Source organism: Trachemys scripta, chromosome 13, assembly GCF_013100865.1.
Source record: "Trachemys scripta elegans isolate TJP31775 chromosome 13, CAS_Tse_1.0, whole genome shotgun sequence".
In the NCBI taxonomy this organism is placed as follows: Eukaryota; Metazoa; Chordata; order Testudines; family Emydidae; genus Trachemys; species Trachemys scripta.
Genome location: NC_048310.1, coordinates 19,963,029 through 19,976,587, shown reverse-complemented (window position 1 = coordinate 19,976,587; position 13,559 = coordinate 19,963,029). Strand labels below are relative to the sequence as shown.

The 13,559-nt window shown below is 43.5% G+C and overlaps 2 protein-coding genes across 5 annotated transcripts in view; one reads left to right on the top strand and one right to left on the bottom strand.

Moving 5' to 3' along the window:
• LOC117886407 (transcription initiation factor TFIID subunit 4-like) overlaps positions 1 to 5,018 on the bottom strand; it is a 209,123-nt gene extending 204,105 nt beyond the window's left edge. The window contains 2 exon segments of the mRNA XM_034788161.1: positions 3,653 to 4,838; positions 4,840 to 5,018. Coding sequence (XP_034644052.1) covers positions 3,653 to 4,838; positions 4,840 to 4,971 — 1,318 coding nt within the window. The 5' untranslated portion in view covers positions 4,972 to 5,018.
• Positions 5,019 to 9,745: 4,727 nt separating this feature from the next.
• The window catches only part of LSM14A (LSM14A mRNA processing body assembly factor), a 33,320-nt gene continuing 29,506 nt past the window's right edge, over positions 9,746 to 13,559 (top strand). For 3 of the 4 annotated variants that reach the window (XM_034788283.1, XM_034788280.1, XM_034788282.1), the window contains exon 1: positions 9,746 to 10,120. In XM_034788283.1, coding sequence (XP_034644174.1) covers positions 10,000 to 10,120 — 121 coding nt within the window. In that variant the 5' untranslated portion in view covers positions 9,746 to 9,999. The remainder of the gene's footprint in view (positions 10,121 to 13,559) is intronic. The other variant, XM_034788279.1, reaches the window with a different exon arrangement.

The following is a 13,559-nucleotide window of genomic DNA, read 5'->3' as shown; positions in this document are numbered from 1 at the left end:
CAATTGGTTACCTGAGTATATAAGAAGGTGAAAAAATTTAGAGGTATAATTAGAGACAGTAACAGAGCATCCGGGGGGAGAGTTGCATTTAATTCTTAAATCCTGATCCAGCAATGGGATCTACTGGCAGAGACACTTGTGCCAATACAGAGTCCCACAGATGTCTCATTTGTCTTAGCCCTGCACTTTAGCTAGCTCCAGTCCTGGGAATCTAAACCAGACTCCAACTTTTCTGTCCCTCCCACATCACATCACTTGCCTTTGTCCACTGCTGAACCTCCTCGGCCCTGTCCGGTTTTATTTTTATAAACTAAGGCCCCCAATCTTGCAAAGACTTACATTCATCTTAAATGTATGTCCCACAAGTAGTCCCACTGAAGACAAAGTCTCACTGAATGCACGAAGTTAAGCGTGTGCATAAGTGTTTGCAAGTGCAGAGCCTATATCCTAGGCCAAAATCTAATGCACAGGCTGCATTTTCAGTTTATTAGTCTGTTAATTTTTGACTTAACACTGTTAACCATAATTGTTCCTATATTGCAATAAATAAATAAAATAGGATGATAAAAACCAAAAATTCACTTATTTTGCAAACCAGATGAGCTCATTTTAATTTTGAAAATAACCCTTTTTGCTATGTGTTTGTAAACAATTAAAATTTAATGTTCTAGTTCAATTAACAACTTATTAATAATATAATATGCAATTGCAAGCAGTCTGAAACATTTAATTTTCATGAGTTAAAAATTAAACTATATAACTCATAAGAACAAATCAGAGCCAAAACTGCTTTGTGTATACTTAATGTATATGAGTAAAATTAAAAGCATAGTTAGGGATTACACTTTTTTAAGGAATGTGGCATGGATGCATCACATGATTTAATAGCCATGTATTTATCTGATTACACATATAAACTCTGAGCTCAAGTATAATCCTTGTAAGTTCTGTAGTTTCTCTTTATGTGAATTAACCTTATGGGGAGACACCTAGAAAACACTTGCTAATCTTCCCTACATACGATGGAATTAACTGAGAAGCAGATCTGAAGTAGCTGGGCTGTGACTGGTCCCTACACTTCATACCACCAAGTAGGGAAGTTCAAAGAGGAAGATACAGACTAAACTACAAAAGCAGGTGAAGAACTAGAACTGAGTGTTTTCTTCTGGTATTTACTACTAAAATATAACAAAATCATCCATTTAAAGGGACACTGTCAACTTAATCAGACTTCCACTTAACTTATTTTGCCTAGTATTGTTAGAACACTACATATACTTACTATAATGAAAAAAGCAAACTGAAAAGATTATTTTTAATTATTTTGCATATTTGACAAACCTATTTCTACAATTAATTTCACTATATTTGATTTTCCCTATTTGTTGTGAGGTCTTTCCCACAGCACCATTGTATAAAATGCACAACTAATTCGAACACACCATTACCGTATTTAACTGAACAGTTGTGGTAACTGTACATGCAAATGACCAGTTAAGACATGTAATTAGACATTTGTTCATTCAGCCACCACAACAGTATGCACAGATCCATGCAAATTTTTCTGAAAGTTTACACCTAACAGCCTGATCATACAATATACTTCACAGAGTTTAATTACAGGACATGGACCTATGGGCACTTCCCAAAATCACAATCTATTTGTTCCATAGGAATTTTTGTTTTGCTGTTGTAAGACTTATTTTTCAATAGGATATATTTGAATGGGACAGTCAAAGTAATTGTGATGCATGAATAAGTTTGTTATTCAAGTTGTAGAAATATTTACTGCTATGAGGGTATAAATGTTCATATATGACAATTTGCTTTTTAAAATGAATGCGATTAATTAAGGTTCAGGACATTGTTATATTTAGTTTGATTGATCTATGCTTAAAAAACATATGCACATCTGAAGTATCTAATATTATGGGCTATTATTCAGCTTTACTGCCAGTCAGGTAAACAGGAAGCTGACTTTAAGAGCTTGTGATATAATTTAAGAAGACCTACTCAAAAAAGAATATTTTTTTAAAGTTTCAGCTTTCAACACAAGTTTCCTCTATGAAAACTGCACTATTTTAAAACCAGTAAAGAGCTGTCCATTACTTTTGCAGTCGAACTATAGATATTTTCATTTTCTCTCCATCTTATCCCCTGAGAACACTTGCCTATGACTTTTATATTCAAATTTAAGTAACGTGAACTGATTTACTGGCAAGTAGTTCTATAGAGTAAAAACACTTATAAGTTTGCATGCTACTAACTTCTTAGAACAATATTTTCTAAAATCTATAAAATGTTTGTTTTCAAGAGTATTATTTTCCTCTTCTGTTTAACAACCAAACAGTAGAACAAAGCAATGATAGCATTCAACTTCTGAAATTGATGGTAAGTTATGACATACATGACTTAGTACAGGAAACAATAGCAAAGTGTGCTAATATACTATCTACATAATTACACTTTTCACTTTCTAAAAGCAGCTTGATATCTGTTCCAAATTAAATGAGATCTTCATAAAGTCATAAGAATTTGCCTGATCTATACAGTAGCATTCTACAAAAATATGTCAGGAGTTTAATAACCTGTGGTCAACTTCACAACTATTTAAAACACTGCAGTAAAGACAAATCTTTATTCACACACAGCAAGCATACCAGTCTATAAACTTCATTTGCTGATATCAAACACTTTAAGGAATTCTGAGACAAGAAAAACAATTCAGATCATACAATGTATTAATGGATGAAGAATCTTTATTTGCATAAGAAAAACAATTAAACTTCATTTGAATAAATCACCAAATTTCAGAGGCGAAGACTTGTGCTCTATTTGCACCACTGGTACTCAAGCATGACAAAACAACATTGGACACCCTTCAAAATGTTAAACTGACAATAAAATAGCCATTTAAATCAGGAATTGTTGGCATGAGGATATATGGCTAATGTTTTGGTTATGGTCAACCTTACTGAACTAGTATTTTTAGAAAACAAAGCCAGATACTACTAACAAAGTATCAACAAGACTAAATAATTAAGAAATCATCATTAAGAGCAGAGGGAGTGGGATGAAAGTGTTACTTTGGAATTAGAGGTGACTCCTACTTATGTGGGGAGAGGCCCAGATACTATGGTGCACAGCACAATATATGTATTGAGATTGAAAGCATTACATTAGATTATTCAATTAGCCACATCAGGACAGACACTTTTTGAATGTAGAGAACTTTTCCCAGCGTCAGCAGTAGTAAAGAAAATGTAACAAAATTTATATCTACAACTAGATAGAACACCTATCTATAAATCAGCAACTTCTAAAATAAAGTTAAGTGTTTTGTTTTATTTTACTGCAGTTTTTAAATAACTTACCATGATTAACATTTTCCTTTAACAAAGCAAATAATTCTCCCCAAGAACCATCACATTTTTTTAAATTAGCCACCACAAATTTTAAATTGATTAAATAATATTTTTAGTAATATCAATGTGTTTATTAGAACAGAATTCATTTTAAAAACGTGATTACTGGTGTACCACACATTTATTTGATAGTTCTGTACTTGAATTGTAGCACAGCCACAACTTTGAAAAATCACAATGAGGAAAACGGGTTAGCAGAGATTAACAAGCCTGTAATTTCCACTTACCAGGTGGTATAGTAAAACCTGGAGGCAACTGGATTGTAGTCTGCTGAGGCGGTCTAACAATCAATTGTGGTGCAACTATTCTCTGAGCAGTGCCCACTGCAGGCCTGGGTGACAGCGACTGGGGGACTGCAGAGACGACAGGTACAGCCGTGGCTGATTTGGCTACACCAACTGCAGAGCCAGGTGGCCCTATAATATTAACTGTGGGTTTAGATATAGCAGTGAGGGTGATCGGGCTGGACACTACAGGGGCACAGTTGGCTACTGAACTTTGGGCTGGATGGGTGACAAGGTTCATTGTAGGAACAGAACTGGTAGAGTTACTGAGTGCATTTACTGCAGGATTGTGTGTGAGGAGTTTAGTCTGTGCTGTGGAGGAGTCTGGTTTGCTGTGGCTGACAGCCGGATTCTGATGGTTGACAACCTGTGTTATTGCTGCTGGGGCACAACCAGCCTTTAGACTCTGAGTGACAACCACAGGAGCGCTGGAGGAAGTGCCATTCCCACTGTGTGCCGCGGGAGGAACAGAATGCAGTGCTGGTCTCTGGAGAAGAGAGAGAGCAGGAGGCGGAGCAGCAGCTGTACTACTCAGCATTACCGCCTTTGCAAGTTCCCGACTTGCTGCGGCTGCTGCTACTGGAGTGACAGCACCGGCAGCCTCAGGCGACCCTCCAGCAGTGGCGGCCTCGGAGTTAAGCAGCAACACACTGTTCACCGCACCAGCGGCTGCTGCAGGAGGACTACACCCATGTCTGGGACTCTCCACTTCCCGGGCACCACTGCCAACAGCGGGAGCAGCGGCATTGGCATCCACGTGGTTGCTGACAGGCTGGGCTGGGGCGCCGACAGGCGGAGGTGGGGCAGCGGATTGCAGTGGGACAGGGGCAGCAGGTGCACTCGGGTTGCTGCTGCAAGGAGCTGCTCCATGTGATTGCTGCATGCTACTACTGTTTACACTCGCTCCCCTCCCGGCCGCCGCCGCTGAGGGGGACAAGGCTGGGGGTGCCCCCTGGGCTGGGAGTGGGCTGCCCACGGCACTTGGACACCTGGCGGTCTCCCCTGCCCCGGGGAAATGAGGAGGAGCAGGATGCCCTTGCTGCTGTTGCTGGACTGGGCTGCCGCCCTCCACCAGGCTCCCCTGGTGCTCTTGCTGCTGGTGGGATGGGGGGCTGCTGTTAGGGGGGGGGGCCCTCGGCAGAGCCCCTCCCGCCGGCCAGCTGTGATTCCAGGGAGCCCACCAGGTCGCTGACCGCCTTCTCATCCACCTCTTCGGAGAAAAGCAGCATCTCTTCCAGGGGGTCCGAGGCGCCCGCCGCCATCTTGCGCCGAGCTGGGAGCCGGCCGCTCAGCTCGCAGGCGCGCCCGGCTTCCGCCGCGCGCGAGGCATTCTGGGAGGGGTCGGCCTCCTCCTCTCGCTTAGAGGGGCCGAGCCTGGCTGAGGGAGGGAGGGCGAGTCGCTTTGTGCTGCAGCCTGGGGCTCCTCTCGCTCTCACTTGCTGCCTGCCTCTTCTGCTCTCCTGTGTGGGTCACCGGGGGTTTACCTGTAGGCAGCTTCTGGTCACTGTGGTTGCACTCTCCATCTGCCAATTCCTGTGGCCCTCTATGGTGTCACCCCAACAGCTGGGGGCTTGCGTCTGCCGCCAAGATGAGCAGCGCATCTCACCAGCTAGGCCACCTCATTCATGGCCCTGCCCAAAGCACCTGGTCTACACTACAAAGTTAGGTCCATGTAAGGCAGCATATGTCTATCTAATTACAGCCTTGCTGCAGCCCGTGTAAGTGCCCTATTGCTCTGACATAACTCCACCTCCATGAGAGGCATGGGGCTCATGTCTGTGTAGACACTGCTTTACTTACATTGGCTGTTTGCTGTCATTCTTGTCAGTTTCACAGCTCCACTGGAGCTCTGAAATGGACAAGAAAGGTGGGTAGGTTCCCTACTGTGAACCCCAAGCTCTGCTCAGAGCTGGGGCTGTCACCCCTGGAGAGGTGGAGGGCGCCAGCTGTGCATCCAGCTATTGCTTGGGCTCTCGACTCCCCACTCCTCACAATGCTCCAGACTCATGACTCCCCACTGGGAGCCCAGCTGCCCCCTGGGGCTCCCCAAGATGGGGGGCAGCAAGGAGCCAGGGGCAGCCAGGCTCCTGGCAGTGAGCTCTGTGTGGTGCTGAGGGCCCCAATGGTGGCCAGGCTCCCAGCTGGAGCCCCCAACTCACCCAGGGTGAAAGCCCCAGCTGTGAGCCAGGTTTAGAGTTCACAGCACTGTCCCTCAAGTTGGTAGAAGCACTTCTGGTGAGGACATGCATCACCAACAGAAGGAAGGCAGAGCTCTAGCACTTAAGTCTCTCTCTTCTTTGGCTCTGCTGTGCCACGACAGAGGAAGATTTTATGTCATGTTCTCAGTCAGAATCCTTTATGTGCTGGAAAACTAAGCACTAGTTGCATCAGGATGTCTTCCAACTCTCAAATAAGTTATCCACTTGCTATGAAATGAGCTAAAAGGCAGGGCATTTTTTCTTTGTAGACTCTGAATGCTGAAAGATTAATAGTTTTTCTTTCAGGAGGATAGGAAAAGAAGGTAAAAATAGCAGTCATCACAGAAATATATTTTAACTTTAACAAAATAAAGAGTGATAATCAAAAGTTTAGTTAACTTTTGTAGTTTACTACTTAAAGGCCAGTATTCAAACCTTATGTTTATTTAAACCTTCCCCCATGTTAGAGGGAGTTCTGCTGTGGTTTGAGGATAGCATAGAGTCCCAAATATACACCCCAGCCCACAAGCCCTCACTAAAAATAGAATTCATCCCTCTCCACAGAATGAGTCTGACATCCCTTTTTTAATTAGGCAGATTATGCAGTGATCCCCAACTGGCAAATTCAGTACTTTAGTATGCACTCTATTACTGTTAGAAAATTTTTTTTACCCAACCTCACCCTCAAATTAATAGAATACCTAGAAAACAAGTCACATTTTATTGTTTATAAACGTAAGAAATTCCATTGTAGGGCTCACAGGATGTATTCTGCCTCTCCACTGGTGTAAACAGCAGACTTTCAAAGAGGAAAAAGAACGAGCCTGATTCTAGGTTACAGTACAACCCCTTACCATTACACCACTCTGACCACATAAAGGGACTTCAAATGGGTAAACCATGGCTGCCTGAGATCCCCCTTGTTCAGGGGGCCTTTGTAGCCATCATAGAACTGACCTAATATAATAGCTGAACCATGTTCCCAGCCCCTACGGATGGGGGACATGTCAGGGATACAAAGGAGGCTACAGCTGGAGCACACTACAGTACAGCTATTTCAAAAGGGGCCTTAAGAAGTAGAGCATGAAAGTTAAAATAGCTCTAAAGCAGGCCCCCTCAATGGCCTCAGAATAGAGGGAGTCAGGAATGCACCAGGAAAGCCACCTTTCCTCCCCCTCCATTTCTGCCCCAAGTCAAGGAACAGAGTAACTGAGGTTAGACCCAAAAGCTCTAATTTCTCTCTTTTTGAGGAGTATAGAAATCCCCCCTTTTTCTAAGGCCCAAATAAGAATACACCATTTCTTCCTTAATGGAACCAGGACTCTTCCCTACCAGACTGACCATTCCTTTTGTGTTTTGTACTCCTTTCAAACAAACTTTCAATTTTATTTTTTTAAGAAAGATTTTTCTTTGGGAATGGGAATATCCTTATTTTTCAATTCACACCAAGTTGATCTATAAGGTGAGCCCTACTCTGATAGATCTTGTGAAGCCAGCCAAAGTTCAACTGCCAGCCTAGCAGTCCCACCGACTTTCGGCACGTTCATAGGTGTTTGTAGGATCAGGGCCTTTATCAAAAAGTTCATAGGAGGTGTGTGTGTGTTGGAAGGAGGTGAGGGATTTTGTGACAGTTTATGTTGAAAGGAGGCAGGTATTAGCCTTTTCTTCACAGGGAAAAAATAATGCAATTAATATTTTATATAGACATTTTTTAATCTGGGAAGGGTTCTTGTCTGGGTGAGGCAGTCCACTTTCCAAGCATAGGAATGGAAATATTTGTCCTTTCAATAGAGGACAAATATCTGAGCAGCACTAATGGAAAAATGTCAAGCCCTGCTGTAGGTCATAACACCATAATACTACAAGTGAAGCAGCGAGGAGAAGAGGCCCAACTGGGAGAGATGCTGAGGTGGCTACTGCTAATAACAGGAGGATTTGATGGAGCTAGAGAGAATACTGGCATTTTCATGAGAGAGAATTGATGAAGTGGGTGAAGAGAACTGATAAATGTGTTGGGGGAAACGAACAAATATGTCATGGGTGAATGGTAAATTAATAAACAGCAGGTAAGAGCATGAGACATGTAGATAAGACATAAGGCACCATCTGTTTTCTTACTCTTGTTTAACTAAAGGTGTGATTTTAAATGGATTTAATTAAACTGGTGCAAAAGGCTCTTGTGGACACTCTTATTTCAGTTTAAACCAGACTTGTTTCAGTATAGTTAAATCAATTAGGCCTGGTTTAACCACAGTTTTTATACTGATTTATTTTTATACTGAATTATTTCACTTAGGGGCATGATTTCATATCAGTGTTTTTAAATCAGTACAATACAGTGTGTGCATACAGTAATACCATTATTAAGCTGCTTATACTGGTATAACTTAACATGTAGAATAAGCTATACTACTAAAAGCATGTTTATATCAGTATAACTGCAGCCAAACTAGTTTGTACCACTAACTACATCTGCATCTAAACCAATATAGTTAAAGCAGTACAAAAACAGTGTGTAGACAACCCCTTAGAAATTGGGTTAAACTAAACCAAAATAAGCCATTCTTAAAGCAGTGTCTATACAGAGGGTTGCAAATCACAATTTATGCTATAAATTTTTAGAGCTTAAAAAAGGAACCAGTTTTAATTAAAGATTTAAAGTATATGTGTGAGTGGGTAATCTGTAAAACATTAACTTAGATTTTCTGCCTCCGTTTAACTGATCCACTTTATCCTTTTTATGACAATATAATATATACATGTAAGCTACATCTTATTGTACTAAATGTGGGCCCAAACCTAGAAACATTTATGCACATTCTTAATTTTAGTCACCCAAGCAGTCACACTGATGTCAAAGTGCTTATTCACATAGGTAAAGTTAAGCACATGCATAAGTGTTTACAGAATTGGTCCTTAGGTCTGCACTTCATAAAATTAGCCAGACATCTAAAACAGACTTGTAATGAAGCCCATATGATTTGTGTATATGTTGAACTTGTTTTATGTAATAGTTATTCCTTTCACTGTAAACTTTATTTTCAAATACATTTCAAAGTTTATAAACATGGAAAAGTACTTTAAAATGTTCATGTTGAACAGACTGGTTGGTGTTTCCTTTTAACTTGTTCAGGTTAACACATCATATGTGAGAGAACCAAGGCCCTAATCCTGGAATGAGAATAGGGGGAACAGATGTCCCGATTTTATAGGGACAATCCTGGTTTTGGAGTCTTTTTCTTACATAGGCTCCTATTACCCCCACCCACTGTCCCAATTTTTCATACTTGCTGTCTGGTTACCCTAAATGAGAACCATTTAGCCCCACCCAGGTGCCCAAGCAGAATTCCAGCGTGAATATTGACTGCAGGCCTGGGGCCTAAATGGCGATTGCTTATTAAGATGTGTGTGTGAGAGAGTGGCATTTCGTGGCCCGGGCCTTGTTTCTCAGCAAAGCCAAAGTATTTCACATGTTGTTTTTTTCCCATGGGCTAAAAGCCAACGTGTGACACGCCTCCAGCGTGGTGGACAAACACGCTCAGGAGTGATGCAAGTGAAATGAAATTGCAAATGATGTCATTCGAGGCCACTCAAACAAAGTGCGATGCAGCCTGTGCAGTAGGACACATGCGATGTGTGCACAGAAAGGTGTATTTACAGTCTAATGCATGGCGGACTCCACACTTTATAAGCACAATCCGTTCATTACACCTCTCCATGAAACCTTTCCTCTCTGTCCCACTTTCCTCTCTCCAGCCCCTCTTCTCCCTCCCCCCCGCACCTGTGAGGCCGCGGCTATCGCGAGATCGCTCTGTTCCCGGCATCCATTTCGCGGCCTGGGACGGAGAGGGGGCGGCTCTGAGGGAAGATGAAGGCAGCGGCGGCCATGTTGGTAGCTTTGGACTGCCTTCGACGGGGGTTGTGCTGAAGGGCCTGCGTGGGGGGAGCGGTCGCTGAGTAGTCAACACGCGCTCGCGCCTAAACTTAGAGCAGTGGAGTGCCGGCTCGGGCCGTGAGGGGGTTCGCTTAGCCGCCCGTGTCCGGCCTCAGGAGCGCTCGGCAAAGGGGGTCCCTGTCCGGGGAGCCGGCGCCATGAGCGGGGGGACGCCCTACATCGGCAGCAAGATCAGCCTCATCTCCAAGGCCGAGATCCGCTATGAAGGGATCCTGTACACCATCGACACCGAAAACTCCACCGTGGCGCTGGCCAAGGGTAAGGGGCGCGGGGGATGGCGAGCGGACGGCCGCGGCCTCGGGATTCTGGCCCGCTACGGGTGGGGGGAGACGAGCCACCTAGAGCTCCACCGTGGCGCTGGCTAATGAGGGAGCGGAGCGGCGGCCCGCTTTACGCGATGAAAGGACCGGGACTCCACAGTGGCCCTGGCCAGAGGTGAGGGGCGGGCGAGGGAAGTGGAGCAGGGGCCTGGGGGGCGCTGCAGCCTCGTTCCCTGGCGGTGCAGCGCCCCCAGTGGCGGAGGTAGGAGTGGAGGGGGGGGCAGTCAGGGAATCAGATTCAAAAGCTGCTACGAGGGCTCCTGCCCGCTGTTGGCAGAGCTCTCTGTAGAGCTGGCCCGGACTGAGGCTATGGGGGAAGCCGAGAAAGGGAGATGCGCTGTGGGGTCACTGGGACCAATAATTTCACCGTGGAGTTGGGGCTGGGTGAGGGGCCGTGGCAAAGGTGGTGCAGGAACTCGGTGAGTTTTTGTATTGTGCGCTAGTGAGGCAAAACTGGTGTTTGGTGAGAAACGGAGCAGGGATTCTCTACTCTGAGGAAGCCTACAGTTTTGTGGGGCTGGCCCTGAATTAGGGAGAAGGCAGAGGGAATTGGCTATTAAGTGGACCTGTATATTGTGAACGAAGAGTCCAGGATAAGAGCACAAGGAAGATTGGGGGGATAGTATCAATGATATGCATAAGGGAAGCCTGTACATCTGCACTAAGTATTCCATCAGGGCGTTAGCTAAAGCTTAAAGGGACAAAAGGCTTAGGGGCCTGTATCCTGGACTATATAGGAGGGGATCCTAAATACCTTTGATACAGAACTTCACAGCATTGCTGAATGGGTGAGGGTGGGGAGAAAGGGTTGAGATCTTTAGAAGGGGATCCTGTAGATCAGGGGTAGGCAACTTATGGCACGCGAGGTGTGGTGGTGGTTTTTGGTGGCACTTGCACTGCAAGGGTCCTGGCCACCAGTCTGGGGGGCTCTGCATTTTAATTTAGTTTTAAATGAAGCTTCTTAAACATTTTAAAAGCCTTATTTACTTTACATACGATAGTTTAGTTACAGGAGAAGAGGAAAACAACACCAAGGCCTGGTCTACACGGGTGGGGGGATTGATCTAAGATACGCAAGTTCAGCTACAAGAATAGTGTAGCTGAAGTTGACGTATCTTAGATCGATTTAGAATCACTTACTTCGCATCCTCGTGGCGCAGGATCGACAGCCGCCGCTCCCCCGTCTACTCCGCCTCTCGCCGTGGTGGAGTTCCGGAGTCGATGGCAGAGCGATCGGGGATCGACTTATTGCGTCTACACTAAGATGCAATAAATCGATCCCCGATAGATTGATCGCTACCTGCTGATTCGGCAGGTAGTATAGACGTACCCCAAGTGTAGCAGAATCCTTGGGCTATATGAAGGGTACCTATATTTGTGATGTGTGAGAGAATAGAGGGCTTTAGGCAGCGTGGGGGATGTCTGGAGTCCATAGATTTTAGTGCACACAGTGAGAAGAAAGCCTCTGTGATGGGACTTGCCAGGTGTGGTGGTGGTTTGTTTCATATGGGGTTCTCTGAACACAGAACATGGGTCTTGAAAATGAATTTATGCAAGTAGAAAATTGAGGTTGGTCTCTTTCAGCGTGTACTATCTGCTTTAAAATACAAATGTATTTTGCTATAGTTTTCGTATGAACTACATCTCTTGAAAATCTTGTTTAAATAATATAAATTAAATGACGGAGAATTTTTTCCCTATTAGACTAAGAGGAAAAATAGCTTCCTGTGTAATCCAAATAATGTAAAAGGTTTGGAAAATGTGTGTGTTTGTTTGTTTTTTTGTGGCATGTGTTGCCCTTTGAAGTATGTACTATCCTTTGTCTTCAGTGTTGCATGTCATTGGATTAAAGGCCACTTATTAAATGTTATACGCCTGTCTACTCCGTTTCTTACAGTAATTTAATTGCTTCAACTCCCATTGGCTTTGGTGAAAGTTCACATTGGATGACAGCTTATGCAAAACTGAACTCTAAATAGCTAACATGCAAAGAAAAATAGTCCCAATACTATATACATGCAACACATGTTGAACTTCAAGCATATGAATAAGAGTATGCAGAATTGGGGCCAAAGTTGCTATAAAATACCATAGTTCATGATGTTAAACAGGTAAACCTTTTTTCCACAGAAAGGGATGCCATCAATTTAATATCACATTGAATTCATCTGTTCATTAAAAGTAACTGCTAAGATTGCAATAAGGTGAAAGATAAATAGACACAAGTTATTTATACTGCAGTAGTACCTAAGGACTCCTAGACGGTGATTCCACATATAAACACTCAAGATAGTCTCTGCCCCAGGGAGCTTACAGTCTATATTTACTTATGCTGTGAGTGGGACAGATGGTTAAAGGAGTGAGCAGTGCTGGCCAAACTAATAATGGCTTTTTCAGTGCACGCCTGACAGGAAACGCATATTCAGTATGGTCCAGATTTTGCCATATTTATGTTGAGCTGTACTTTGCTTCTGAGCTTTATTTAGTTGGATTTTTTTTACAGTGCAGTAATAGTGTCCATCCAATGTTCTTGTCACCCATCGCAATCATTTAGAAATAAACGCATCTCATATCCTGAGATCGAATCAAATATAAATCTAACCAATTAAACACTCCACAAAATCCTCACCAAAGGTCCACAGCACTGCTGTCCATCCCTACCTGGCTCCTTATAGTTGAGGGAGAAAAGTTGGGCCTTGTGGCACACCCTGAGTGTTAACAAATATGTAGTTATGTACCAACACAGGAAACAAATTCCAATGGCTCAGGTATCTATCAACTTTCTCTCTCATTAAAGGGGTTCCAACTTGGGCATGTCTACTGACCTCAACTGTGACAGTATATTACAGAGAGAAAGCCAGCCTCTTAGAGGGGTTGGTCTCAGGCCACTTAGGATTTTGTACATCAAAATCTGTGTGAGCCCTTCCAGGCCATAGAGCCTGAGGTTACTATGCTCACAAAGAGAAATACTGATAACAAGCAGGCTGCTGAGTTCTGGATTAGCTGCAGTTTTGGAATGGATTTTAAGACTTAGCCTCTTTAGAATGTGTTGCAGTCATCTAATCTTGAAGTGACAGGTGCTAGATGATTGTTGCAAGATCCACATCTGAAAGAAATGGGTGCAACCCTCTAATCATCCACAGATGTAAAAAACCTGACTTGGCAGTAGGGGTGTAAAATATTAAACAGTTAACTGGTAAGCACTAGACTTACCGTTAACCCAGCCTAAGCTTTAACCCCCCAACCTGGGCTGGCTAGAGCAGCCCCAACCCTCTCCCTTTAATCAGTTAACCAGTTAAATGATATAATTTTAATCATTTAAGCAGTTAACTTTTTAAACAATATTTATATCCTGATGTGGCAGTAGCAGCCACCAG